This window comes from Trichomycterus rosablanca, chromosome 21 (genome assembly GCF_030014385.1).
Source record: "Trichomycterus rosablanca isolate fTriRos1 chromosome 21, fTriRos1.hap1, whole genome shotgun sequence".
In the NCBI taxonomy this organism is placed as follows: Eukaryota; Metazoa; Chordata; class Actinopteri; order Siluriformes; family Trichomycteridae; genus Trichomycterus; species Trichomycterus rosablanca.
In genome coordinates, this window is record NC_086008.1 from 4,683,712 (window position 1) to 4,710,934 (window position 27,223).

General features: G+C 41.4%; 2 protein-coding genes across 2 annotated transcripts in view; one reads left to right on the forward strand and one right to left on the reverse strand.

Moving 5' to 3' along the window:
- pole (polymerase (DNA directed), epsilon) overlaps positions 1-17,293 on the forward strand; it is a 30,773-nt gene extending 13,480 nt beyond the window's left edge. The window contains exons 27-48 of the mRNA XM_063018009.1: positions 924-1,026; positions 1,112-1,315; positions 1,398-1,604; positions 1,708-1,920; positions 2,037-2,180; positions 3,445-3,585; positions 4,556-4,709; positions 4,846-4,952; positions 5,901-6,077; positions 6,169-6,392; positions 6,636-6,856; positions 6,942-7,146; positions 8,420-8,593; positions 8,798-8,923; positions 10,653-10,785; positions 10,997-11,204; positions 11,313-11,441; positions 12,639-12,832; positions 13,531-13,731; positions 14,730-14,855; positions 16,375-16,464; positions 17,023-17,293. Coding sequence (XP_062874079.1) covers positions 924-1,026; positions 1,112-1,315; positions 1,398-1,604; positions 1,708-1,920; positions 2,037-2,180; positions 3,445-3,585; positions 4,556-4,709; positions 4,846-4,952; positions 5,901-6,077; positions 6,169-6,392; positions 6,636-6,856; positions 6,942-7,146; positions 8,420-8,593; positions 8,798-8,923; positions 10,653-10,785; positions 10,997-11,204; positions 11,313-11,441; positions 12,639-12,832; positions 13,531-13,731; positions 14,730-14,855; positions 16,375-16,464; positions 17,023-17,124 — 3,583 coding nt within the window. The 3' untranslated portion in view covers positions 17,125-17,293. The remainder of the gene's footprint in view (positions 1-923; positions 1,027-1,111; positions 1,316-1,397; positions 1,605-1,707; positions 1,921-2,036; positions 2,181-3,444; positions 3,586-4,555; positions 4,710-4,845; positions 4,953-5,900; positions 6,078-6,168; positions 6,393-6,635; positions 6,857-6,941; positions 7,147-8,419; positions 8,594-8,797; positions 8,924-10,652; positions 10,786-10,996; positions 11,205-11,312; positions 11,442-12,638; positions 12,833-13,530; positions 13,732-14,729; positions 14,856-16,374; positions 16,465-17,022) is intronic.
- Positions 17,294-19,321: 2,028 nt separating this feature from the next.
- On the reverse strand, positions 19,322-26,895 carry p2rx2 (purinergic receptor P2X, ligand-gated ion channel, 2). Its single transcript, XM_063017952.1, has 12 exons — positions 26,756-26,895; positions 25,059-25,194; positions 24,383-24,454; positions 24,220-24,295; positions 23,751-23,847; positions 22,806-22,886; positions 22,500-22,638; positions 22,087-22,217; positions 21,303-21,393; positions 21,156-21,221; positions 20,979-21,056; positions 19,322-19,653 (listed from the first exon to the last, which is right to left on the reverse strand). The coding sequence occupies exons 1-12, from the start codon at positions 26,893-26,895 to the stop codon at positions 19,558-19,560; spliced, it is 1,203 nt and encodes a 400-aa protein (XP_062874022.1). The 3' UTR covers positions 19,322-19,557.
- Between the last annotated feature and the right edge of the window lie 328 nt (positions 26,896-27,223).

Consider the following 27,223-nt stretch of genomic DNA (forward strand, 5'->3'; position numbering starts at 1 on the left):
GTGGTTTGATCCCCAGGTGGGGCGGTCCGGGTCCTTTCTGTATGGAGTTTGCATGTTCTCCCCGTGTCCGCGTGGGTGTACTCCGGGTGCTCCGGTTTCCTCCCACAGTCCAAAGACGTGCAAGTGAGGTGAATTGGAGATACTAAATTGTCCATGAGTGTGTTCGATATAACCTTGTGAACTGATCAATCTTGTGTGAAGATAATCTACCGTTCCTGTCATGAATGTAACCAAAAGTGTAAAACATGACGTTAAAATCCTAATAAACAAACAAACATTTACAAGTATTCAGCATATTAATAACTTCAATAGCTTTTAAAGTATTCTTCATATTGCTCCAAAACAAGTTGTATTTTATCAAGTGTAACCCACATGCAAAAAACGCAATAAACTGATCAGGAAGGCTGGCTTAGTCTTGGGCTGCTCACTGGAAGGCTTCGAGTTGGTGGTCAAAAGGAGGTCTGTAAACAAACTCATTTCCATACTGGACAATCCATCACATCCCTTCCATGACCTGCTAGTCAGACACTGCGCCAGGACATCATTGCTCACTGAGTTAATATCAGGACAGACTCATGAACCATGATCTGTCACTCTGTTTATGTCATTGCACATCTCTGGACATTTAACGCCAAAACACTTTTGTAAATTTTCTATTTTATTATATATATATATATATATATATATTTATTCCTACCAACATTGTACTGCAATACTTACTTACTTTTAGCCTATTTAATTAATAATTTTTAACGAACTCTTTTATTTACTTAATACTTTTTTCTATTGTACCTTAATTCATTCTCCTTTTGTTGCAACTCAAAACAGCACTTTTAGTTTGGATGCATCAAAAAAAATCTGCAGCATAAAATCTTTATTTGACCAAATGTGACCTTTTGTCTCTTTCTCTCTTTTTTTTAAAGGGCAATTCCACTAGCCATATTTCAGGCGGAAGCTAGTGTCAAGAAGCATTTCCTGCGCAAATGGCTGAAGATGCCCAGTCTGCATGACCTGGATATCAGATCGGTACCACTAGTCTCAGTCAGCCGTAACTAACATTCACGAATGCTTTCTTTACCTTTACGTAACGAATGAATGTCCGTGTGTTCAGATCTTGGACTGGGGTTACTACATTGAAAGGTTGGGCAGTGCAATACAGAAGATCATCACCATTCCAGCGGCGCTACAGCAGGTGAAAAATCCTGTGCCGCGAGTGCGCCATCCAGACTGGCTACATAAGAAGCTTTTGGAAAAGAACGACATCTACAAACAAAAGAAAATCAGTGAGATGTTCACCAGTGAAGGAAAGAGACAGGTTTGTAGCATCACTCCTCCGCAGCTAGACTTTTACCGCTTCTGTATTATTTGCTATAATTTACAGTATCCTCATTTCTCAGGTGACCCCACAGACAGACGTGGGTGAGGCGCCTGATATGGAGGATTTTGGTGTCGCGCAACGCCCACTGCAGCCTGCCGTCCTCATCAGCACTAAGCGGAAACGAGCCTCTCAGGGCGAGGACAGTCAGATGGAGTCTCAGGAGCTTGAGCTTACCCAATCCTGGAGAGAAATACTGGGACCCCCACCACCTATGGGAAAGACACAGGTGCTGCACACAGTGCAATTTCTTGCATGTTCAACCATAAAACAAGCCAAAGCAAATTTTAAAGCCCAGTGCAAATCCACAATGTGAGCCTTTCTCTTTCTAGGAGGAGAGACTGGTCTGGCTGCGCTACCATAAGAAGAAATGGGAGCTGCAAATAAGACAGAGGAAGGAGCGCAGGAAGAGACGGCGCAAGCTCGATGGAGAGTCTCAGCCGACCGGAGGTGGAGTGATCAGGGACGGACCTACCACGGGGCTCGGCAGCTTCCTGCGCAGGACGGCACGGAGCATTCTGGATATGCCCTGGCAAATAGTGCAGGTTAGTTAGCTCAGCCAGTCTCTGTGAGGCATCTAAACACATTTAGTTGAGATTTATGAAAGGAGTTTGACATATTAATATCATTTGTTTGAATTATTGTTGTTTCACATCTCTAGATTGCAGAAACCAGCCATCCAGGCCTGTATAAGCTATGGTCGGTGATTGGCACTGACCTGCACTGCATGAAGCTTAACATCCCACGAGTGTTTTACGTCAATCAAAGAGTCCCCAAGCAGGAAGAGGGAGCCACATACAAAAAGGTCTTTTCAACTGTAACTCTTACGTCTCATTCATTCTCATTTACACAGAATTTTGAAAAACTCAAATGTGTGGCTCATTGTGGACCTTTCTTATTATGAGTGATGTGCTTTTGTAAACCAGCTCATGGACAGATGACCTTCCATTCTTCTCAGGACTTCATTCTTGCCCCAACATTCTTGCCAAACTATTCGTGTCCTACTGTCGTGCAACAAAAATATCAGCTTCTCAGACTAAGTCTCAAAATTTTGGTTGGAATTGGTTCAATTTAAAAATATATATATTTTCTTTATGCATTTTCTCCCTTTTTAGTGCCCCATTTAGTTTAATTGCCCCATTGCATCACGCTTCCTCTCCACCAATGCCGATCCCTGCTCTGATTGAGGAGAACGAAGCTAACCCACGCCCCCTCCGACACGTGGGCAGCAGCCGTATGCTAGATCTTATCACCTGCGAGTACGGAGAGACACACCCTGAGAGCGCTCTTTTCTCATCTCTGTGCAGGCGGTATCAATCAGCCGGCAGAGGTTGTAATTGCACCGGTCATTAGAGAGACCCCATCCGGCTTAGTCCCGCCCATATGAACAACAGTTGTTCATGTGGCCGCTCAGCCCCAGCCGGCAAGGCAGAGCTGAGATTCGATACGATGTATTCAAGATCCCAGCTCTGGTTCCAGCGTGTGTTTTTACCTCTGTGCCACCTGAGCGGCTTTTGGTACTCCAATTTAACAAAAACAGAATCGACTAGGGGCCAAATCTGCTTTGCCTGTCACAATGTGCACATGTTTCCCAATGATAGATTTTTTTTTAAATAACCGAGAACATGCAAAACTTATTTTTTTGCTTTGTGTTGCCCAGTGTACCAAAGGTTGTCCAGTTAATGGATGTTTGTGATAATCTTTGGTTCATCACGGTGGTCAATGTAGGTAGCTTACATTTTTTTGTAAACTACCCGAACAGCAGTTTGATTCCAATCACTGTTACTTGTTCTTTTAATATCTGCATGGGTTTACTGTGGATACTCTGCTTTCTTCCAGTCTTCCAAAAACATGAGGAAGGTGAATTGGCTACTCCAAATTTTGTCTTTACATAGAAAGCATTAGCTATATTTATTCCAGAAGCTCAGCAACTCTGTCTGAACAATGTGAGACTGGATTATTAACCCACATTTGTTAAATGTCTCTCCGCACTTCACCGAGAATGGTAAGCGGGTATTGCTGACTCTTTCTTTAAAATCTGATTTGAATGGAGTTGTGCTTCTGTGCAGGTGAACCGGATTCTACCGCGCTCCAACATCGTGTATTACCTGTACCAGTACTCCGTGCCAGAGGACATGTATCAGGAACACATCAACGAGATCAATGCTGACCTCTCTGCCCCAGACATAGAGGGCGTCTATGAGACACAGGTAATGGAACAGACAGAGACAAGAGTCGCTTCAGATAACTGACAAAGTTAATCATTTTCCTACAGCTGACCGTAAACGGAGGCCCAGGTGCTTTGCCAAGAATTTGGGGTAAAGAAAGATGTGCACAGATGTGTTTTAATTGTAATGAAATGACGAGAGCTTTAAGATAATAAATGTGTCAGTGCAGGCTTCAGAAGATTCAGATGGATGATTAAATAAGAAGCTCCATAAGATTTTAAACAGTAAATCAATTCCCAGACGCCTCCAGAATAGCAACCTGCCATTAGTAAAATAGCAATGATGTCAGCTTCACTTTAATTTAAAGCCACGTTAAATTTGATGCTTTTAATGATCCACCATTGTTTATACATTAAGAACTAAGTGTGTTTATAAAAAGCAGGCAAGTGATCAGACTGTCTGTCTGTGAGCAATTGATTGAACAATATTTTCTTGCATTTCCATTTTTGTACTGTCAGAATGCCAGTATCTATCTCGTCCACTCCAGCTGAGATCCAGGGTTCAAATCTCAGTGGTGCTATTGGCCGGTCATTCATCCACACAGACATGATTGGGAGTTGGAAAGAGGGGAGGGTGGATAGCCTGAACAGTCTGGTCATTAGGAGGTGCACTTATCAGTGGTGGTCCCAAGTCTGGATAAAATAGGAAGGTCACCCAAGTCAGATTATGTCGACTTTGTGTGTCCATGCTCCATTTAAACAGGATTTCCTATCAGTTAGACCTTTTGTAAATGTCTGTTTTGCTTCTTTGTTAACTCAATCTGTTCTGGATTTGGTGTAAATTGTATTCAAAATGGGCCTACAGTGGTAGAGAAGATGCAAGTGGGTAATTAGATACAGCTATGTGTGTGTGTGTGTGTTAATTCGATTTATATAATTCGACATTTGTTATATGCTGTGTTTATAAAATGTTTTTTTTTGCCTCTGTTTCTGTGTCTCTCTTGCTCGTGAAGGTGCCGCTGTTGTTTCGGGCTCTGGTGCAGCTTGGGTGCGTGTGTATGGTCAATAAGCAGGTGGTGAGGGCACTAAATGGACGAGAGGCAGACACCTATGACCTGGAGCACCTGGAGATGAGATCGCTTGCTCAGTTCAGTTATTTGGAGCCAGGTAAGAACCACACACACACACACACACAACAGCCTTTAATTTAAATAAACACTAACTGCATTTTCTTTTATTAAGCATTTCGTCTATTTTTAAGCCACAAGACAGAAGTGTTGTTTTTTTGTTTTTTTTATTGCAGGCAGTGTGAGACACATCTACCTATACCATCACAGTCAGGGCCATAAGGCTCTGTTTGGCCTCTTCATCCCATCTCAGCGCAAAGCCAGCGTCTTTGTCCTCGACACGGTGAGCTTCGTTTATTTGTGGCTTTCAGTTGTGCAGAAAAAGCTTTTCTCCTTAATTTGACTGCTGTATGGAATATACAATGTAATTAATTTCATTTTCATTAACTGATTTATCATAGTGAGTCACGGAAAACACTATGCGCAATCCATTGCTGGGTTTCAGCCAACCCCTCCACACCACCTCCGCTAATAGATCGCTGCGCTAAGAGTGCCCAAATGCAGTTCATGTGAAATCATTAAAGCAGTTCCAGCAACAGAGGCCTCTGAAGTAACGACCTGCAATTAGCAAAATGGCAACGACGCCAGCTTCAATTAAAGCCTGACCATTGTTTATCCATTGAAACTAAAGTGTTTTTAACACAATGAGCAAATGATTAGATTGATATTTGTCTGTGGACATTTATCAGAGGATAATTGTTTGCTGAAAGTGGAATCACAGCAGATGTAGTTCCATTATATAGCATCTAAATGTAAAATCAAATGTATGCCATAATCATCTATATAAACGTGAGTTCTTCTGTATGACGGGTATGTGTAAGAGAGGTCTTTATTATGTTAAAAAGGGGTGTATTGTTTACAAACGCTTCTATATTCTGTGTATTCAGACTTTATAGAGTTAAATCAACAATTAGAAAAGTAATGACTCTGTGCCCCCCAATTCACAGGGCATTTAAAAATTTACAGCAGCAGGAGGTTTAACATTTACAGCATTTAGCAGACACTTTTATCCAAAGCAGCTTTCAATTGGAACTGAATACAAGGCAACCAAATAAGGGCAAAGGGCATTGCTTAGGGGTCCAACAGTGGCAACTTGGTGGGGCTTGAACCTGGAATCTTTTTTATCAATAGTCCCTTACCTTAACCAGTAAGCTTGAAGGATTAATGAATCCTTCTCTCGGTGCATTACTTCAGTCATGGCTCAGTTCTGATCCTTTATTGTTCCCCACAGGTTCGAAGTAACCAGATGCCGAACTTGAGCACTCTGTACGGAGCGGAACGCACTGCTCTACTGGAGAAAACTTCAGAGGAGCTGCTGCCACCAGAGAAGCATCTGTTTGAAGTCCGAGCTGAAAACGATGTCAAGGCCATTTACCGTGCAGTGCAGCGCATCCTGCTCAGCTATAAAGTACGTACACCTGCCACAGGGGGGATTGCTGCACACGTCTGGCCCTTGGCCAGGCCTGATGGAGGTTCTACCTTGTTGCCACGTATTTTAGGAGGAGAGACGAGGACCCACTCTGATTGCTGTGCAGTCTAACTGGGACCAGCGCCGACTGGCTGCTGGCATGACCGTGCTGGAGGAATTTCCTGTGGTTCCTGTGCATGTGACTGATGAGATCAGTTACAATGTGCTGGATTGGCAGCGCCACGGAGCCCGCCGTATGATCAAGCACTACCTGAACTTGGACAGCTGTCTTTCACAGGCCTTCGACATGGCCAGGTACAACACACAACACAATGAGGTTTTACATAGAGGGTCCATTGTGTACTGTGTAGGTTCTACAAGACAATTATACACCATATAAAATGACTAAATCGTTTGGCTCAGCGATGTCCTTCAGTGCATCAGTGCATATTTTTTTATTTTGCTTCTAATTAAAGCAGCCTAAATATTGCCCAGTCAGTAAAACAAGTCTTTCCACCTTTGTGTTAATCTTTGTATGCCTGTTTCTCAACCCTGCAGGTACTACCACCTGCCTGTAGGCAATTTGCCTGAGGATATATCAATATTTGGCTCCGACCTGTTTCTGGCACGCCACCTGCGGAAACACAACCACTTGTTGTGGCTCTCTCCCACCGCACGACCCGATCTCGGAGGCAAGGAGGCCGACGACAGCCGCCTGGTGATGGAGAGCGATGAGCGGGGCTCTGTGGAGATCGACACACGGGGCTGCTTCTCCACAGGTAAGACGAATCGTCGAGATTATCATCATGAATTCATGATTTAAATACCCCTCGTGTTTTTTTTTCTATCTTTTTCTTTCTTCAGTGTGTGTGGAGCTGGACATTCAGAGCTTGGCAGTGAACACCATTCTCCAGTCTCAGCATGTGAACGACATGGAGGGCGGCGCCAGCATTGGTGTGAGTTTTGATGTCATCCAGCACGCGTCGCTGGAGGATATGATGTCTGGAAACCAAGGAACAAGCGCTGTGGCTAGCTACGACGAGACTGCTCTGTGTTCCAACACATTCAGGTATGTGTGTGTGTGTGTGATCTCTGCTGCATTTATATTTCCCTAAAAGAAAATCCAGCTGTGTTATTAATCTGTTTTAAAAAGTGCAATGCAAGCTGTGACGGTGTTATCTAGCCAATTTTCTTTGCAAGCGCCTCCCAGTATTGGCTTGCTAGATTAGACAATGTATTTTAGTTAAGCTGAGCAAGTTTAGTGGCTCAGTTGTACTGAAAAATTGTCACAGTTGTACTTGTGCCTCATTTCACATTTACAGCATTTAGCAGACGCTTTTATCCAAAGCGACTTACAGCACTGTGACAGTATATTGTCTAAGCATCTGAAGGTTAAGGGCCTTGCTCAAGGGCCAAACAGTGGCAACCTGGCAGTGGTGGGGCTTGAACCAGTAACCTTTTGATTACTAGTCCAGTACTTTAACCGCTAGGCTACAACTGCCCTTTATTTAAAATTGTTACATGTTTAAAGAACAAACAGGCTCTCAAATACTGGACTAATCACAAACATTTGAAAACAGACATCAAAAATCTAACGAATTACCTTTCAGCCACAATTATTAATTTCATGTAGACATGGTGTTAAACCTCTCAGTCAACCATCCACGAATATGAAACTGAGGACTCACATACGAAGATAAATAAAACAAAAATGAAACAAGAAAGACTATGACTTGGAAAATAAATAAAAAACTTCAATGTTGCTGCCATGAATGTAACCAATGTGTTAACATGGCGTTAAACAATAAAACAAACAAACAAACGTGTTTACAGTGGATCCAGCAAGTAAATTCATGAGAACGGACACACGTTTATATGCTTCAGGCCTTAGACAAAAGTAAAAAGGCTTACTTTGTGATACAACAAACACCACTGTTTATTGACTGGACTACTTATAAATAGTGTTTGAGTTGCATCAGCCTAGGCATTGTGAGGTGCACTTGTCAGTGCACTGTCAGTGCTGGTTCCAAGCCCAGATAAAAATAAGGAGGGCTGTCAGGAAGGCATCCAGTGTTAAAACTGTGCCAAATCAATTATGCAAACCATAACTATTCGCTGTGGTGACTCCTAAATACTAGAGCAGCCCAAAGAAAAGGATGAAACGTTTAAATGAATCTGAAATGCATTATACTACAACTACAAAATAAAATGTGAAAAAAATCACACAAGTTCATGGGACATTATTACTTTGGTCCAGTATCATCACCTGAAGACGTGGCTCTTGTTTATTGTAATTGCCCTAATTAGATTAATTTCTATTTTGTGTGTGTGTGTGTGTGTAGGATCTTGAAGAGTATGGTGGTAGGCTGGGTGCGGGAAATCACACAATACCACAACGTTTACGCTGATAATCAGGTGATGCACTTCTACCGCTGGCTGCGCTCTCCCAGTTCTCTCCTATATGACCCGGCTCTGCACCGCACGCTGCTCAATATGATGAAGAAGATCTTTCTGCAGTGAGTGGCATACAGTCCCTAACCTAAAACATTTAAAAAATATAGACAACAGATGTTTCTTCACAATGCATGCCTACAATTTTATTTTACCCCAAATCATTTCTGTGAAATGAAGACAGGTGTAGTATAGGTGATCTTCAATTACTGTACATGCATTTCTTAATTAATTAATTTAACAGTTTCTAATATTTCTATTTCACACAGACTGATTGCTGAGTTTAAGCGTCTGGGATCCTCTGTGGTCTATGGGAATTTTAACCGTATTATCCTCAGCACCAAAAAGCGCAGAATCGATGATGCCCTCGCGTATGTGGAGTACATCACCAACAGGTCAGTCTTCATCCATCACCCCATGTGCACCGGTTTGCGTCTGAGCACTACACACATTTACTCACAGACACACACCTAGAAGCAAGGCACAGATTAGAGCAAAGATATAAACAATATTTAAGGCGTTTAGTGTTTCCAGGACCACATTGTCCTGAACAATTTTGAAATGCACAGATTTGAAACAAGCAGTTTACACTAGGGCTGTCGCGGTGACAGAATTTCCCCTTGCGGTATTCAGCCTGTCTCAATATCGCGGTATGCGGTTATATCGCCATTTTTTTGTTGTTTTTGAAAATTACTTAATTGATCTGGATTTTAGAGCTATATAAACAAGCTTTGTTGTTAGGCTATGATTCGATATATTATTGCTTTATAATGACAAAGATGAGACGGCTTTAAGACCAATGAAATGCGTGTTTATTGTTAAATACAGAACAGAGCAGGGATGCGCGTCTTTTCTCTATTAAAAAAAGGTTTAAATTAAGCTTCTAGCCTAGGTTAGATATACACTGTGAAACGAAAAAAAAAGTGTTTAGGCTAAATATTTTAAATGCACATCTAATCAAAATATGGTAAAAAAATAGAATAAAGAATAAAGTCTGTAAGAGTTTAAACCTGCGTTATCATGCGCGCTAGACGAACCAACATGTTCACCTGATGTGTTTTAGAGAGGATCTGAGTGGGGTAGTGATGTTCCCCTCGGTACTAAAACTCTCTCTGAGGGGGCTCGTTGCATTAATACACTGTAGATGTACTGAACCTGCATGCGACTTTAGAGATCAGAGAAAGTCTAGCCTGGTTATCGCGCCACTATTAACTATCTATTTAGTAGGTATAATTAACATAACAATATATACTACATTTCAAGGTATTATTCGTTTCAATACATTTTTATTCAACGAAAAAATGCATTTAAATAATTCCAGCAAGCCAGCAAGAGAGAATCTGCAGGCTGCAATGCCATATTAACCGTCATTAAGTGTTTTAGTTCGCCAAGGCTGTTTGAATATAGTCTAAATTACAAGTATTTATTGAGTGTGAACTCAATTTAATCATTAATAAACTTGCCTATAATTCCTGTTGCGATTGTTTACATTTTAAAACACAAAGCCTGACATTCAGCAGCAACGCATGAGAACAGGTTGCGGGAAAATGTCGCTCCTAGCTCATTTTCATTATGAATTTATTTAACATTTATTACGCACGAATGTAAGCGTATAAAACAAGATGGACCTGCAACAATAAAAAAAAAGGAGAAGAAAGAAAGAAAAAACGTGAATATCGCGGTGTTGCGGTTGTCCAGCATGCCCTGCGGTTGGCTGGTCTATACCGCGATATTTCAAAATTGCGGTTAGCGCGACAGCCCTAGTTTACACACAGCACAAATCAGACCTTTGTGGCAGCAGGGACGGAATTTAATGTAGTTTGAGAGCTACTGCCATGAAGAATAGGATAAACTGCCTAAATCCAGGTATCCAAAGCTTGTGGAAATGTAGTCACGAAGATTTGCAGCTGCCAAAGAGGATACCACGTTTTCACTTTATCATTATGAATGATTAAGTGCACCTTGAATGGTAAAAATGGTAACTAGATCTAATAAAAACGGATTCTACTACACAGTGTACAAAAAAACTCAAGGAGTCTGAATACTATATGCTGTGAAATAGTCAATTTAGTGAATTTTTCGTGCATCACTGGCCTTGTCCTCATTGTTCTCACCTTCACTTAGTATCCATTCGCGGGAGATCTTTCACTCTCTGTCCATCACCTTCTCTCGGTGCTGGGAGTTCCTGCTGTGGATGGATCCTGCTAACTACGGTGGAGTGAAGGGGAAAGTGCCTTCCAGCATCATGTATGGAGAGGTAAATTTGTTCTTAGCTCTAGTGTGTTATTTTAAACAGTGACTATAACGCCTGATGCGCTAGCCTACCACATCCAGCAGGCACAATTGACCATGTCTAATGGATGAAGTCCAGACTGAGAGCCAATTCCACCAATGCCTCCTGTCTAATCGAGGTGCTCATACGAGCATTGAACAAATACAGAAAGTATAAATCTCATGTTCTTAATTAGAATGGTGTTGGAAAGAAGAAGAAGAAAGGAGAAAGCGGAGGAGAGGATGAGGGCAGTGATGATGATGAGGATGAAGCCGATGAACCAGAAAATGAAGAGCAGGATGGAGATGAGGAGGTTGAGGAGTTAATTGAGAGCAACTGGAACATCATGCAGTATCTGCCTCAGGCGGCTTCCTGTCAGAAATACTTCCTAATGATTATATCAGGTAGGCTATTGTGATCACTTCTCTCCCAGCACCTGAAGTTGATTTATTTTTGTCTTCCGGTATCCAGTGATGACATTTCCTGTTTTCTTGTTCTTGTCATGTCTTTAGCTTACATAGCTGCTGTGTATCACAGCATGAGGGAGGAGCTCCGGCGGAACGCTCCTGGAGCCACACCCATCAAGAGACGGGGTGCAAGTCAGGCAACACAACAGCCTGCTGATGTCAGTGCACTTCCTGGTAAGTCATGTACAAAGGTCATTGGAACTACAGCATCTTTTTCACTGCACAACACTCATTGGCTTACTAGTTATTAGAGATGGACCGATCGGGGTTTTTGGCACCGATTCCGATCCCCTTTCAGGGACATCGGCCGATAGCCGATTCCGATCGGTCGGGGGGATTAGCAGTAAATAAACTTAAAAAGAGCCTCACAGTAAAGATAAACCGGAGCAGCGCGCGCGCGTGTGTGTGTGTGTGTGTGTGTGTGTGTGTGTGTGTGTGTTTGTACCTTTAGAAGAGACGCTTTGTTCACAGTATCGCTATAAGTGATTCATTGATTCATGAGTTGATTCGTTTTTATGCGAAGCGTAAGTTTCTCTTCTCGGTTATCTCTCCGTGTTTACTGTTATTAATTAAATGTCGTGGTTTTAAATAAACACCAGCTACTACAGAACATTTTGTGTGACTCTCTTACATTAAAAAGCTTCATTAAAAAGCTTCATTAAACTGCTATTACCACAGATCTGTAACCGAGTCAGACTCGTTCCGTCTAAGGAGCTAAAAGTTTTCTAAAAGTTCAGCAGATGATCCTGAACTAACGAATTTAGTAATGAATAAACTTTTGCCTCTGATTGGCTCTGTAACGTTTTCTGTTCTCATCTACATCACAAGTAAGAACCGCTTACGATTTACCAAAGTGAACCAGGAGTTTATATAACGTGCTGATAGAATCGACTCAGATGTGACCGGGTTGAATTATCTTTTTAAAGTAAATATTACAATCAGCAAAATTACATCGTAAGAGCTTTCACGATGGTTTCTGTACGATGGTTGATGAATGGTGATGTGATGGTTGGTGCTTCGTAGCTCAAAGTCTGGATCGATCCACTGAGCTGTTAACTTAACGTGATCTTTATATATCACACGATCGGATCGGCTACTTTTAGGAAATATCGCCGATCGCCGATAGCATATTTTGATTAAAAATCGGCCGATACCGATTCGTAGCCGATCGATCGTCCCATCTCTACTAGTTATACCTTAAGTTAACCCAAGTCGTATCTTAACCTATTAAACACTGTTAAAAATCCAAGGCTAGTCTGGTAGCTTTAGCTGATCGTTTCTGTTTAATAATGGTTTTAAAATAGTGGTGTCTTCACACCCATGAATACATAAATTAGATTCCTAACTATGTTGTGTTTGCTATCTGTGCAGGTATGATTACATTCTCTCAGGAGTATGTATCAAGCGAGCTTACCCAGAACATCTTCACCATCACACAGAAGATCCAGAAGAAAGTCTGTGGAACCCGCAGCGTCGCTCAGCCGTCTGAAATGTTCCCTGTGCTGCCGGGATCTCACCTCCCCCTTAACAACCCTGCCCTGGAGTTCATCAAATATGTCTGTCAGGTACACACATGCATATGCATTTTTATTCTGCTTTTACCTTTTTTTTTTCCACCTGATCTAGTTATGTCCAAATCCCCAGATATATCACTCCTCACAGATTCAGACTCCGATCCTGACCGAGGAGGGCCGTACCTAACACACACCCCCTCCAACTAGTGCGGTAGCCAGCTGCTTCTTTGCCTGCACAAGGCGGGTTGACTCAAAGATCAGAATCGCGTATGGAGAGACACACACTGATGTCCATTATTCCCCGTCTCAGGAAAAAAACTGTGTGTTCTCTTAACCTACCACTGGCTGACAAGTTTTATTACTGACCATTTGTTTGTTAGGGGTGGATAACTGACCGGACATTTTAATGCTGAATGATTCCTCTTTCAACTGCTTGTTTGACCCATGTCATGTGGTCAGACCTAACCTGAATGCAGTTCAGTTACAGTACAAAAAAACAATTCAGTTCACTTAAATGGATAAGGAGGATTCGGTGTGAGGAGAAAAAAAGACTCTGCTGATGGTTAATTTATCTTTACTTATTCAGAATTGCATTCAGGTGATGCAGCTAGCCCACCACAGTTGAGATCCCGGTTTGAATCCTGTTTCCTAAAAGCTATTTTATTTTACTTTCACATATAGTTTTTTTTATAACTCGCTAAATGTAAACCCTGAATATTTTTGTTTGTGTTTCTGTGGGATCTCTCCAGGTTCTCTTGCTGGATGCTAACATAGTGAACCAGGTGAATAAGCTCAAGCGGGATCTCCTGCGATTGGTCGATGTTGGAGAGTTCTCTGAGGATTCACAGTTCTGTGATCCATGCAACTCCTACATCCTACCAGAGGTGATCTGCCACCACTGCAACTTCTGCAGAGACCTTGACCTCTGCAAGGACCCATCCGTCACTCAGGTTGGTGCACAGGACGTTGGGTTAAATAATGTAGTCAACTGAGGCACTATGCTTTTGGTGTACTTTTGGTCACATGTCCAAATACTTGTTGTCATAAAGTGTAAATTACCATGGGAACTAAATAATAATGATAATGGGACTTTATGGGAAATGAGTCAAAAGTAGTTTTTTTAAAATGGGATCCATGGTTTAAATCCATCCCCATCAATGCTACTGGCTGGTCTGGCATCTATATAGATTGACTATGTACAAGGGTTGGGATTGGTCGAGGCCCTGCGATGGATTGGCGTCCTTTCTGGGGTGTGTCACTGGACCCACCATTTACATTTTCAGCATTTAGCAGGCGCCGTTATCCTAAGCGACTTACAGTGGTGACAGTATACAGTCTGAGCAATTGAGGGTTAAGGGCCTTGCTCAAGGGCCCAACAGCAGCAATCTGGCAGTGGTGGGGTTTGTTTGTTTGTTTATTAGGATTTTAACGTCATGTTTTACACTTTGGTTACATTCATGACAGGAACGGTTGTTACTTATCACACAAGATTCATCAGTTCACAAGGTTATATCAAACACAGTCATGGACAATTTAGTATCTCCAATTCACCTCACTTGCATGTCTTTGGACTGTGGGAGGAAACCGGAGCACCCGGAGTAAACCCACACGGACACGCGGAGAACATGCAAACTCCACACAGAAAGGACCCGGACCGCCCCACCTGGGGACCGAACCCTTGCTGTGAGGCAACAGTGCTACCCACTTAGCCACCGTGCCGCCCGGCAGTGGTGGGGCTTGAACCAGCAACCTTCTGATTACTAGTCCAGTACAGCTGCCTCAGCCACAGCCACCACAACCCAGACCAGGATAAAGTGGTGGTAAAACTAGACAATAAAATGAAATTAGTGCCTCTCTGCACCGTGTTATTATATCGCAGTATGTGAGACTGTTTTCTGTAAATACACGCAGTAATGACCCTGACCTCGCTTTCATCTCTCCCCTGTAGGACGGCTCGGTGCTCCCTCAGTGGTTCTGCTCCAACTGTCAGGCTCAGTACGACACCGATTCTATAGAGATGGCTCTGGTGGAGGCTTTGCAGAAAAAGCTGATGAGTTACACTCTGCAGGACGTGGTGAGAGATAGCAGTCACATCTGAGACCCAGCACAGATCTGGGATCGCGTTGTCCTAAATGTGATTAAGCGGACATCAGGGTGCAGATGGTACAGCTCAGCTTACCTACTTAGCTGCAGATCCATATTTCCTATGTGCTTAATGCTCCAGTAGCAGCGGTGAACGGGAGGATTTTATTACTGTGCATTAAGGCAGGATGGGAAGTATTTTGCAGGTGTATTAGAGCAAATGGCTGCCGTGCAGACGTTGAGAACACCATGTACTAAATAGCTATTAAATACGACCACGCACTTTACTCTACTGACAGCTGGGATCAGTGTGGAACTATACCGTGTAGATATTGTTTGTAGTTTCTGACTTTTGGTTTGCCGCTAGTATTACATGGTACACAGCAGTTTGGGCCAGAGGTGGACGTGTGAAGTAATTTAAATTGTCGGACACGCCCTTTAAAAGCAGGACTCTCGCCATCACAAGGATTTGAATTTTACATTTATTGTATTATTGAATTAATCGCCTATTTCTTATTTCCACTCGTTGTAGTGATGCAGATTCAAATTAATTTCAGACATGATTGAGTCCACATATCTCCTTATATGTCATCTGATTTCTGCTAAAAAAAAACATTTATTCCCACATTTAGGGCAGCGCGGTGGCTCGGTGGGTAGCGCTGTCGCCTCACAGCAAGTAGGTCCTGGATTCGATTCCCAGGTGGAGCGGTGCGGGTCCTTTCTGTGTCAAGTTTGCATGTTCTCCCGTGTCTGTGTGGGTTTCCTCCAACAGTCCAAAAACATGCAAGCAAGACCATGACTGGGTTTGACATTAAACTTGAACTGATGAAGCTTGTGTAACCAGTAACCGGTTTACATGGATAATGAATCGATATTCACTTTAAACAGCAGAGGGCGCTGGCGCTATACACCTCGCCTGGTTGCCGTCATTGGCGCTATACGCCAGGTTGCCAAATTCTGGGTTTTTCAGGCAAATTGGGCTTAATTCAAAATTGTTTTGCATAGTTTGTACCTACCTCAGAAATAAAAGGGCATTCATTATTTAGATAAATAAAAGATCATCACAAATACAGCATTTTATTTTATTTTTTTAAGAGAAATATAAAAGGAAACTTTGTCATCATTTGTCTTCAATTTCAGTTTAAAAAATCGTATCGTGAACCCAGTATCGTAAATTGCATCGTTACATCCCTAGTAACCAGTAACTACCCGTTCTGTCATGAGTAACCAGTGTGTGAAACATGACATTAAAATCCTGTTAAATAAATAAATATTCCCGTATATATCCCCCAGTCTAGTAATTTTCTAAATGTGAATCCACTGCTTGCTAATCAAGGAGAGTTTTTTTTTTTCCACTTGATCCATCTGTACATTCTTATTTCAAAACCAAATGCACCCTGTAAATGTCATGTTTCACCATGTTAAAGACGTAAATTTACACATTTTGAGAGAGGATATAGTCCTGCTTCATGTGATTGCAATTATTTAATGATGCTTTAATTTCTTTACAGGAATGTTCGAAATGCAGAGGGGTAAAGGAAGCCAACATGCCTCTGTACTGTAACTGTGCAGGAGACTTCAAACTCACCTTCAGCACAAAGGTCCTGCCTCTATAGTTCTTAAACCTACAGTATATACACCGATCAGCCATAACATTAAAACCACCTCCTTGTTTCTACACTCACTGTCCATTTCATCAGCTCCACCTACTCCACACTCTTATCTAGTTGCTCCACCTTGTAGATGTAAAGTCAGAGACGATCGCTCATCTATTGCTGCTGTTTGAGTCGGTCATCTTCTAGACCATCATCAGTGGTCACAGGTCACTGCCCACGGGCCGCTGTTGACTGGATATTTTTGGTTGGTGGACTATTCTCAGTCCAGCAGTGACAGTGAGGGGTTTAAAAACTCCAGCAGCGCTGCTGTGTCTGATCCACTCATACCAGCACAACACACACTAACACACCACCACCATGTCAGTGTGACTGCAGTGCTGAGAATGATCCACCACCAAGTGAAGGTGATAAAAGGGACAACGTGTGTAGAAACAAGGAGGTGGTTTTAATGTTATGGCTGATCGGTGTATAATGCTTTCAGTAATTTTCTATACTTAACTGCATTTTAGATTTTTATTGAGATTCGTTTTCTTGTTTTTTTAGAGCTTTAAAGAGCAGGTTGCTGTTTTCCGCAACATCGCCGCTCACTACAACATGAACTTCCTCTTGGAGTCTATAGACTGGATTTTCAGGATGAGCACTTAGTGTGAGTGGGTGTGTTGTGTGGCATAAAAGTTGTGTATTGTATGTAAATTGTCTTTTTTTTTGTTTTATCAATGTATTGTGGATATAATATTTGTAGACATCTTGATCTATTGATCTATTTTTTGTAGAAAATGTTTTTGTACTTCAATACAAAATAAAATCACATTATTCAATCGCTACAGATTTCGCTCAATTTGCTTTTAACAGTAATTCAATAAAGCAAAGGTCTCGACAGATTGAGGGTTTGGGTTTGGGTGTTTTACTCCATTTAAAGATAATGGCTCTCATTGTGGTTTGCTGGAGACCCACATCCCCAGAAATAACTTTGTTTTCCAACCCTTACCAGACTCATTCTTATCTCATTCAGACTGTAATCAATAGAAGCAGATTGTTCTGCTTCAAATCAGATTAGACCCATACAATATGAAGCCAGTCACTCATTTCAGTTTTATCGGTGCCTTATTATGATCGGGGTCGCGCCGTTTCTGGTTTCACAGCGGTCCCAAGGCAGGAACATCCTGGACAGGGCGCCAATGCATTGCAGGGCATCCAGACATATCCAATCACGTCTGTGCTTCTGTTTGAAAACATTTATTGACGCTTGTCTTGTGCGTTTGTTATTAACCCAATCATTGGTTATAAACCAGTGGACTTGGCTGCCACCCTGCAAGAATCAACACTCTTAAGCTGAACCTGTAGAAAGCTTTCTGTCTCAACCACAGATCTGGTTTCTGTCTCGGCTCTGTCTCCAAAGGTGTGGTTTTAAAGCAATCTCTTACGAGACTGATCCATAAACCTCAAGCTGTGAGCTGTAGAAATCGATCAGCTGCTTTTAATCACACTTCAGAAGGCCTGGTGGATGCAGCCGCACTTCTCCTCAATCTCATTATGAAGGATCATCTCTCAGAAGGAGGCACCGTTATCAGATTATGGTTCAGAGACAAGAAGCCTCGTCCTTGTTTCCTTCTGCACCGACACTTCTCGGAAAAGAAGCCGGACTCTGGAGGATACCGTCGTTGTTTAGAGTCACTGTTGCCACTTTTGGTTTCAGAAATGTAGGGGGCAAAATAGGTTTGTGTGTGTTCTGTGGCTTCATATTTAAAACTAATGTTGAAATTTGTGTTAAAAACTCTACACGCTCACACTGGTCACAATTCTTTTGCCTAATGATTAAAGCGTTGGTCTCTGATGGCTTGTGGCTGTTTCTGACCTTAACCTCTATTCACTTGCGGTCATGTGTGTTGCCAGATTTTGGGCTAATCCCCCCCAAAAACAACAAAAAATTCTACACTCCATTATGTCGGCTGCTGACACGTTCAAAGCATCGAGTTAGCTGTCCAACTTGTGGACTAATTTTGAAAGTTGAGCAACAGTTTTTGGTTCAGCTCGGTGTATGTTAAAGCTCACACAATAAACTGATAAAACAGCTCTAGTCTAAACAACAGTGATGCAGCTGGAACAATCAACAATGTACCAATAATGAAATCCCATGAAAAATAGCACATCACAAATAAATATTGCTATCTTTCATTTCCCTGTACATGCTGATGACTCTAAATATTAACATATTAATCTGTCACTCTTGCCGGCACCTCGGCCAGACAGTAAGAGCTGTTGCTGCAGCAAAAATGTGGCACCACTAAAAGTCGGATCTGGGTTTTTGCGCCATCCCTGTACCTGTCTTGTACTGTTACTGGCATCGCTATCTTTCAACTGCCAAAACAACCTTTCTGCACCTGTCTTTCTAACAAACCTGTTCCTAATCCTCTACATCCTCAAACCCCCAGTGACAATCTCAGCATCTTCATCTCTGCCACCTCTAGCTCTCTCTCTCTTTATTTTTTAAGTGCCACCGCCTCCTAGGTGTACATCATAGCAAACCTAACTACTGTCTTGCAAACTTCCATTCTCACTCTGGAAGATATCCTTCTATCACAAATCACTCTCTGACTCTCTCTGACCCTTCCTTAAAGCATTATACAATTCTTTATTAATGTTTTATTGAACCTTGATACTTGAGTTTTGCATGGTGAAGTAGCAGACTGAAAGCAATAATGTCCTGAGTTGAATCATTAGGAGGGGTGTTCACATACATTTGACCACAGAGTGTATGCAGGAGCTGTTTAGACGAAATAAGGTTGAAAACGCTGCATGGTCATGATGCCAGGTTGAGTAACAAACATAAGTAGTATTGTCGTCGTATTATTTTATTGAGTTTTGATGAAGTGATATGTGTGATATGTGTGTTCCTGGCTGTACAATAAAATCAGACTATAAGCTGAAGCTTTCTAACAGGCTTTGTGCATTTCAGTCCGGAGGCGTCTCCATCATCTAAGCCTTCACATTGAAATGTGTTCCTGATCGGTGGTCTGGTCACTATCAGGGTTGTTTTTTGCATGGCATCATGAGTCCAGGGCAGTAAGAGGTGAAGTCTCACAATGGGACGCCATCTGAGAGGTCAGAGTGGGTGGAGCCATAGCTTGTGAGGGTGAGCTCTGCCATGACTGGTGGCTTGGGGTCTTTAGTCACCTGTTAAGATTAAAATCACATGAGTTTATTAGTAACTCGAACAGTTGTTCCATTTATTATTCACATTTACTTGATGCTTTATTCTGGTCAGGGTCGTGGTGGGTCTGACACCTTTTTAAACACTGGAAACAAGGCAGCAATACACCCTGGACAGGGTAAAGGTACTTTGCAGGGCAACACTTGCAGTCACCCACTTTAACCTTGTAGCTATAACAGCCTCCACTCTTCTGGGAAGGGTTTCCACAACACAATGCAGACTATTTTGATATTTGTGCTTTATTTATTTAAAACTGCATTTGTGAGGTCAGGATCTTGCTTTGTGTACAAGGGTACTGTCATGTTGTAAAAGAAAAGAACCTTTCCAAAAAGGAACCCCGAAGTGAGAAGTGTATAATTTATCATTAGGTAAATACAGTATAATGTTGAATTTGATCATATAAATCTGTTAGCAAGAGATGTTAAATCAAACATTACCAGGGGTGTCCACGTGCTTTTGGCAATATAGTATAGCTCCTATGTAAAATAAACATTCACTTTTACAGCATTTAGCAAATATTTTTGCCCCCAGCAATCTACAACTGTGACCAAATGCAGTCCAAACAACTGAGGGCTAAAGGCCTTGCTCAGGAGCCCAACAGTGGCAATCTGGCAGATGTGGGTCTTGAATCAGCAACTCTTCCATTATTAGTCTGGTAAAAACACACACTAGCGCACCAGAGCTGGGATTTCGAATGCATTGTATCGAATCTCAGCTCTGCCATCCGACTGGGCTGAGCGGCCACATAAACAACCATTGGCCTGTTGTTCATATAGGGGCGGGGTATCAAGCCGGAAAGGGACTCCTCGTAACTACGACCTCTGCTGGCTGATTGATGGCGCCTGCACAGAGGCGGGGAAAAGAGTGCGGATCGGGGTGTGTCTCTCCGTACACAAGACTGATTCGCATATATGCACTCGCCAATGTGGGTGACAAAATGCATATGGCTGCTGCCCACGTGTCGGAGGGGGCGTGGGTAAGCTTCGCTCTCCTCAAATCAGAGCGGGGGTCGGCATTAGTGGAGAGGAAGCATGACGCAATCTGGCAAATTAAACGTGCTAAAAAGTCGGGAGAAAAAGGGGAGAAAATGCACAAAACAAAAACAAATACTGTATCTATATAAATAGTCCAGTACTTTAACCTCAGAGCTACCACTGCAATAAAGAAGCCAATCAAACATAAACATGCTTATGCATAAGGTGAGATTATAATATTGAGCATAGCTGTTCAATGCACTGGGCCTCCACTATGAGTTTTGAATGTTCTATGATCTAAAGGCTCTACTTACGTCATCAAACTTTTTCCCGCTGTAGACCTCGTTCTTGTCAATAAACGTCAGCATGATCCAGTCACACAGCATAGAGCACTGAGACAGAGAGAGAGAGAAAGAGAGAGTCATTATTACAAAAGTGCAAATGTGATTTTGGTGCTCACCTCAAAACCAATGCTAAAAATGATTACTCACTATTCCCACTGACGTCATGGCTGTAACCGCGTTGATTATGGTCGGGATGAGGCTAAATTTTCCCGCCTGTAAAATGACATACCATTGTCTATATGGAAATAAAAGCGTCACTAGTAATCACGATCATCACATCACGTTTTTTCTTACGTGTCCATGTACGATGACATCCAGACGAATCCCGTACGCTCTGATCAGTGATCTGTGTTCCACTCCGTCCTTGTAGTAGTATTTGGCAAACCTGAATAAAATGAGAATTGGAAAGAAAAAGTCACAGTCCTACGATGGTGCATCATTCTAATAAAATAAACTAGGTCAAAGCTACCAAAACACCTGAACACTACATCCGATATGCATTCATTACACGGGTAATTACACTGCTTTACTGCTATAACAGCTTCTACTCTTACTGGAGGGCTTTGCACTACTGGAGTCCACTTTCCAGCTAGATGATCTCTCACTGTATCTATTCTAACTTTGTTTGTAGTGTCAGTGCCAACAGGCATGACAGGTATTGCTGAGTAAACAGACCTGCATTTTATTATACTGCGGTCTATTACGCTAGCCCATCACCACTGAGATCCGGGTTCAAATCTCAGGGGTGCTATCGGCTGGCTGGGCGTCTACACAGACATGATTGGTTACGTCTGAAGTTGCCCTGCAATGGATTGGTGCCCTTTCCTGCATAGTGCCCAGCTTTTCCTGATAGAACCTGGCCGCCGCAACTGTGACCAACACAAAGCGGTTAAAAAGTAAATATAAATTACAAGGAAAGACACCAGCTACAGGGAGAACATGTAAAACTCGGTGGAAAAAAAACATGGACCGGAAGAAAAAGTTTAACCCAGGTCTCCAGAACCCATGCTGCTGAAGAGCACCCACCCTACCAACTGTACCACTGTGCTGCCAGGTTATAATAAGAGTCCATTAATACATGTAGTTGTAGCCGGTGCTTGCTGGGGTTTTTTTCATGTCCATCCTCCTAAAGGAGTAAGTAGGAACACACTCAGACGGGTCGACATCAAAGTCACATTTCCAGTTGATGAACGCCCCGATCACTCCTCCCTGAAAAGAGACAGCAAAGAAATTAAAATCATCTTGCAAACCATAAACATCATTAAAGCTTTATTTGTGTTCATAAGTCTAGCACTGGTATGTAAGGTTTCAGATTAACAGTTAGATATAGGATATAAATCTCCCAGGTTATAAAATTTCCCACCCACCTTTAGGCCACAATAGTAAATTAATTCTACAGACATGTGATCTCACTGAAGATAAAAATCTGAGTTAAGGACCAGGTGAAGGTTTGTGTGTTGAAGTTTAAAGTTTTACTGTTTCTGAACTCACAGTTCGGCAGAGTTCGCTGAATTGTTCTCTGGCTTGTTCGGCGATGTAGCCCAGTCTAAACACAGGACAGTACGGGTTCGTCTCGGGGTGATAGTGACACTTCAGGAGCTTCTTTGGCTTCCTCGGTTTTATGTTTATTCTTGATTGACAGAAAAAAGTAAACACATTATGAGTAAACTGGCTTAAAAGGAAAACATAAGCAACGTAAACAATTAAAAGGCATTTTCATCTGGGTTAAGCCTTCAGCAAACATCAGTCTTCTAAAATGAGTAAATCTGTTGATTGTGTCTGAGTTTGTGGATTCACCTGAGAACTTTGAACTTTGGGAAATGGATGGCGTTCTTTATAAAGACAGTGAAGTTTATGGCTTCTTCCATTGGTGGTTCCCTGTTTCAACAGAATCATGAAAAGAAAAAGAAAAAAAAAAAAATTTATAAAGCCAAGAGTATGAAACCATAGACATTATTAAGGAGTTGCCCTCTTTGTGGCAAAAACAGCCTCTATTCTCCGAAAATGGCTTTCCACAAGATGAAGTGTGTGAGTCAAAAGAGCATTTGTGAGGTCAGACACTAATAGAGGACGGTTGAAGTCAGTGTAGCTGCATTTTCCTGTTTTTCAGTGTTCTAAATTGCACTTTTTTATCGATCATGACTTTGTTGTGTACTTTAGAAAATCTCACGTCTACATCAGCAGAAGCTTGATGCTCTTAATAATGACACCACAGATGAACTGGTCTGAGGGAGAGGTCTTAAAACCCAAATGAAAGGTGCAAATAAAGGGGTTATTGGATGAGGGTTACTAGTACTTGAATACCTGGTCAACAGTCCACCATAGTAACACAGCCATGTTCAGCTTAAAAAGCAATGAGGGACGACCTTTTGGACCTTTTGGGCTCAACATGGACCAGATTTTCTGAGGGACATGGTTTCACAATTATAATATTGCAAAGTATGGACAAAGATTTCTCAAAAACTTTACATTTATGGATGCTTTTATCCGAAGTAACTTACAGTTATGACTGAATACCATGCAAGCAGTTGAGGATTAAGAGCCTTCCTCAGGGCCCAACTGTGGTAACTTGACGATAGCAGGGACAGAATTTCTGAAGTTGCCCTTGTTGTGATGCATTGATGCATTTATGTGATGGAGGTATTTGTGTATGTATTGAATTATTTCAAATAAAAATAATAAGACTAGAACACAAAAATACATTCACATCATATCTTTGATCCATTTAACAATGTTGGTTACCTCACAGCAGCATAGTCCTCGATCGGGCACCAGCTTCGGATTTCGCATGTTTTGAAGGTATAATTGTAGTAAGGCACACATTGTCCTGTTCTTACACCTGTTATAGAAATAAAACATCATAATGTAGGGTAACAACTTGCAGTATAAAAGCATCATCATTACAGTATTTCAGTAGATAGTGTTTGGGTGGCACATTAATCTATTATGCAAGCCCACCATCACTGAGATCTGGGTTTGAATCTCAGAGCTGCTATCAGCCAATGGGATGTTTACACAGACATGATTGGCCATGTCTGGGTGGGCTGAAGCCCTGTTATGTATTGCTGCCCTGTTCAGGGTATTTCTCACTTTTTCGCTATTACTGCTCACAGCTGTATTTCTTGAATATTGATTGTATATTATTGAATAATATTGAATATTATCCATCCATCCATCCATCCATCCATCCATTTAAACCTCATGTCCTTACCATTGCCATCAAAGTCCATTTCACCTGGAACACAGTCGGCATTTGATGTACAGTTTGCTGTGGGGACACTGAAATGCTAAACACACAAACACAGAAACCCAAAATCATTCAGCAGATTTAACTTGCGCCCACGTGTAGCTGATCAGCATGAATGTGTATTTACCTCAGCACACGTGCCCAGCTTCTGATTGTATGTCACATCCCTCCTCAGTATTGAGCTGATGACGTCACCACCCTGTGAATAAAGTACACAGACGTCTGAGCAGATGGAGGGAAAAAGGTGCTGGGAAATTTAGTGGGATGCACAGATGAACAAACTGGTGCACAAATCTTGAATCCAGGCTTAGTGATAGTCACTATATGCCTTCCAAACAAAGGAACAATTACTACAAGCAGCTACTACAACATTTTAGGACATGGGATAAGTGCTGTTGGAGCTGAGAGCTTCCATCACTAAATTGTTGTTGTCAGATAAGTTAAATGAAACACACACTGAATGGTATCTACAACATCTAGAAATGCAGCCGGCTTTAGTTCAGACCTGTAATTTACTACACCTAAGATCATTAGTTGTAGCTTGTTGTGCAACTAAAGCATTATATCATCCAAGAATGGGAAAAATCCTCTTTCACAACTACAACATTTGGTGTCTTCAGTTCTCAAATGATTACAGTGTTGTTTAAAGGAAAGGTGACATAACTCAGTGGTAAACAGCCCCTGAAATCCTTGACCAAGTGTATTGTCAAAGGTGTTATGGTCATTTACAATAGTTTAAAAAAACCCTTGTCTGTTTTTAAATGACTACAGGACAGTGGGTTTTCACGTCTCTTCTTTCATACCTCAGGCGGTCTGACATACTCGGTTGTGTCTCGTACAATGTCTCCCATCGTGGCAACTCCTCTCATCTCAGTGTAGACTGAACTCTCTGGCCGTGTCTCAGTGTCCTGATAAGCTTTCTGACTGATGAATACATACCTGTACAGAGGGATAGACGATATTGGTGCATGTATCTTAAATAGCATCCTCCTAAACATCTGCTGAACTTCTACACAATGTCTATACACATACAGATCAAAACACAACACACAGGTTCAGTTCTCTACTATTCTTAAAATGATAAGCAGGCCCGCATTTGACATCAATTTTGATCAACAAGTACATGTGTAAAATACACCAAGAGAATGGTACAGGCCTAAATACTTGACCCTGGCAGTAAAGAGGTCAAAAATCGGTGAAATGCTTATTCCGGGACATTTCACTCACATGATTTGGATACACTTGCCCTCCAGAAGCCAGGATCACAGCAATAGTTATTCTGATCATTATTACCTATATTTTGGAACATGTCTATCCTGATGGGAGTGGTTTCTTGATATGATTGAATTATAAATACCCTAACCAAACACTGGACGCAAAGCAGGAATACCCTGGACAGGATATCCCCTTCCCTTTAGACATAGCCATTTATGCCTGCATAGATGCCCAGCTGGCCGATAGCAACACTATTCAAACCTGATCTCAGTAGTCATGGGCTAACATAACAAACCGCTGTACCACCTGAGCACTTGGCAGCATACACCACCATTTCAGTTTCAAATGAATCTTTACTAGGTTTATTTAGCCCAGTCATTTTAAAATGTATTTACATACTACTACACATGCTAGGGTTATTTCAGTTTTAATAATTATTTTATTGTTAATACACAATGCTTAAAATGATCATTTGTAATAGTTTAACACGCTATCACAAAAACAAACCACAGTAGAAATGACTGACATTCTTGATCTGATCTGTGTATTTATACAAAAAATACGATCTAAACACAGTGAAAAAATATTCAGGCATTTTAAATAACAGCAAAGCATTTCTTTTTCTTCTATGAGCTGGATGAGTTATATATATGAACAAAGGTCAGCACTTACAGTTACCTTAATGGCTTTCAGAATTGAATTTTGCTTATTAAATTGCCCTCTCACTTTCATCTACCTCAGTACCAGTGGGGGACCAACAGAGCACCGGCTTGTGAATAAAGCCTGTATTTTAAACACAATATGCATTTTTTTAATAGAATTTGGGAAAATAATCCAAATGACTTTCTTTTTGTTTCCTTACTTTTTCCTTCTTTCTTTCTAGTTTGCTTGCTTTATTCGGACATAGAAAAATAAAACTTGAGCAGGTTGGTTTGACTTTAGTTTTTACAATCATTTTTAAAAATCACAGTACATCACAGGGTCAAACATTGTTAAGTATTTGCAATAACTCATTAAATAATTACTATTATTATTAACTCATTTTTACAGTATATTCTTGTTTGTAAGGATACAAAATAATCACTTTTTCATAACCTCAGTATGGTTTCTGTATTTATCACATTACTCTAATGTATTCTATTGTAAATAAAATTGTTTTTAATTATATTTCACGTAATAACTAAATTACACAAAGTGCAGTTGAAATATGCTACATATGACTAGAATATACTGCAATATACACGTACTGTTACTGAAAACTCAACTAGAACTGAAAAGTACTTACCAGACAAAATATGTAAGGACCAGAAGTTGCACAGCTCTGTAAATGACACCCAGTTTTTTGTTCTTTACCACCATAATTTTGGGGGTCTCATAGTCCCAGAAACCCAGAATAAAGTCTTTAAAGAATTCCATACATCCCATGTTGTACAGTTTGTATAAAGCCTATAATACAAAAAATAATATCCGTACAGAGGACATACAAGACTCCTGATGCACTGTAAATACTGAGAACTATCTACTGACATTTCACCACTCTCTCTCTCTCTCTCTCTCTCTCTCTCTCTCTCTCTCTCTCTCTCTCTCTCTCTCTCTCTCTCTCTCAGGTTCTTCTTAGCTGCTCTGCTGTACATGTAATTATGTGGGGTTTTTAGCACATAACTGTTAGTCATTTACAGTGGATTCAGGAAGACATGTGCACTCTTTATTGTGTTGTGAATTGGATTTGAATTAATATAATTGCCATTTTACC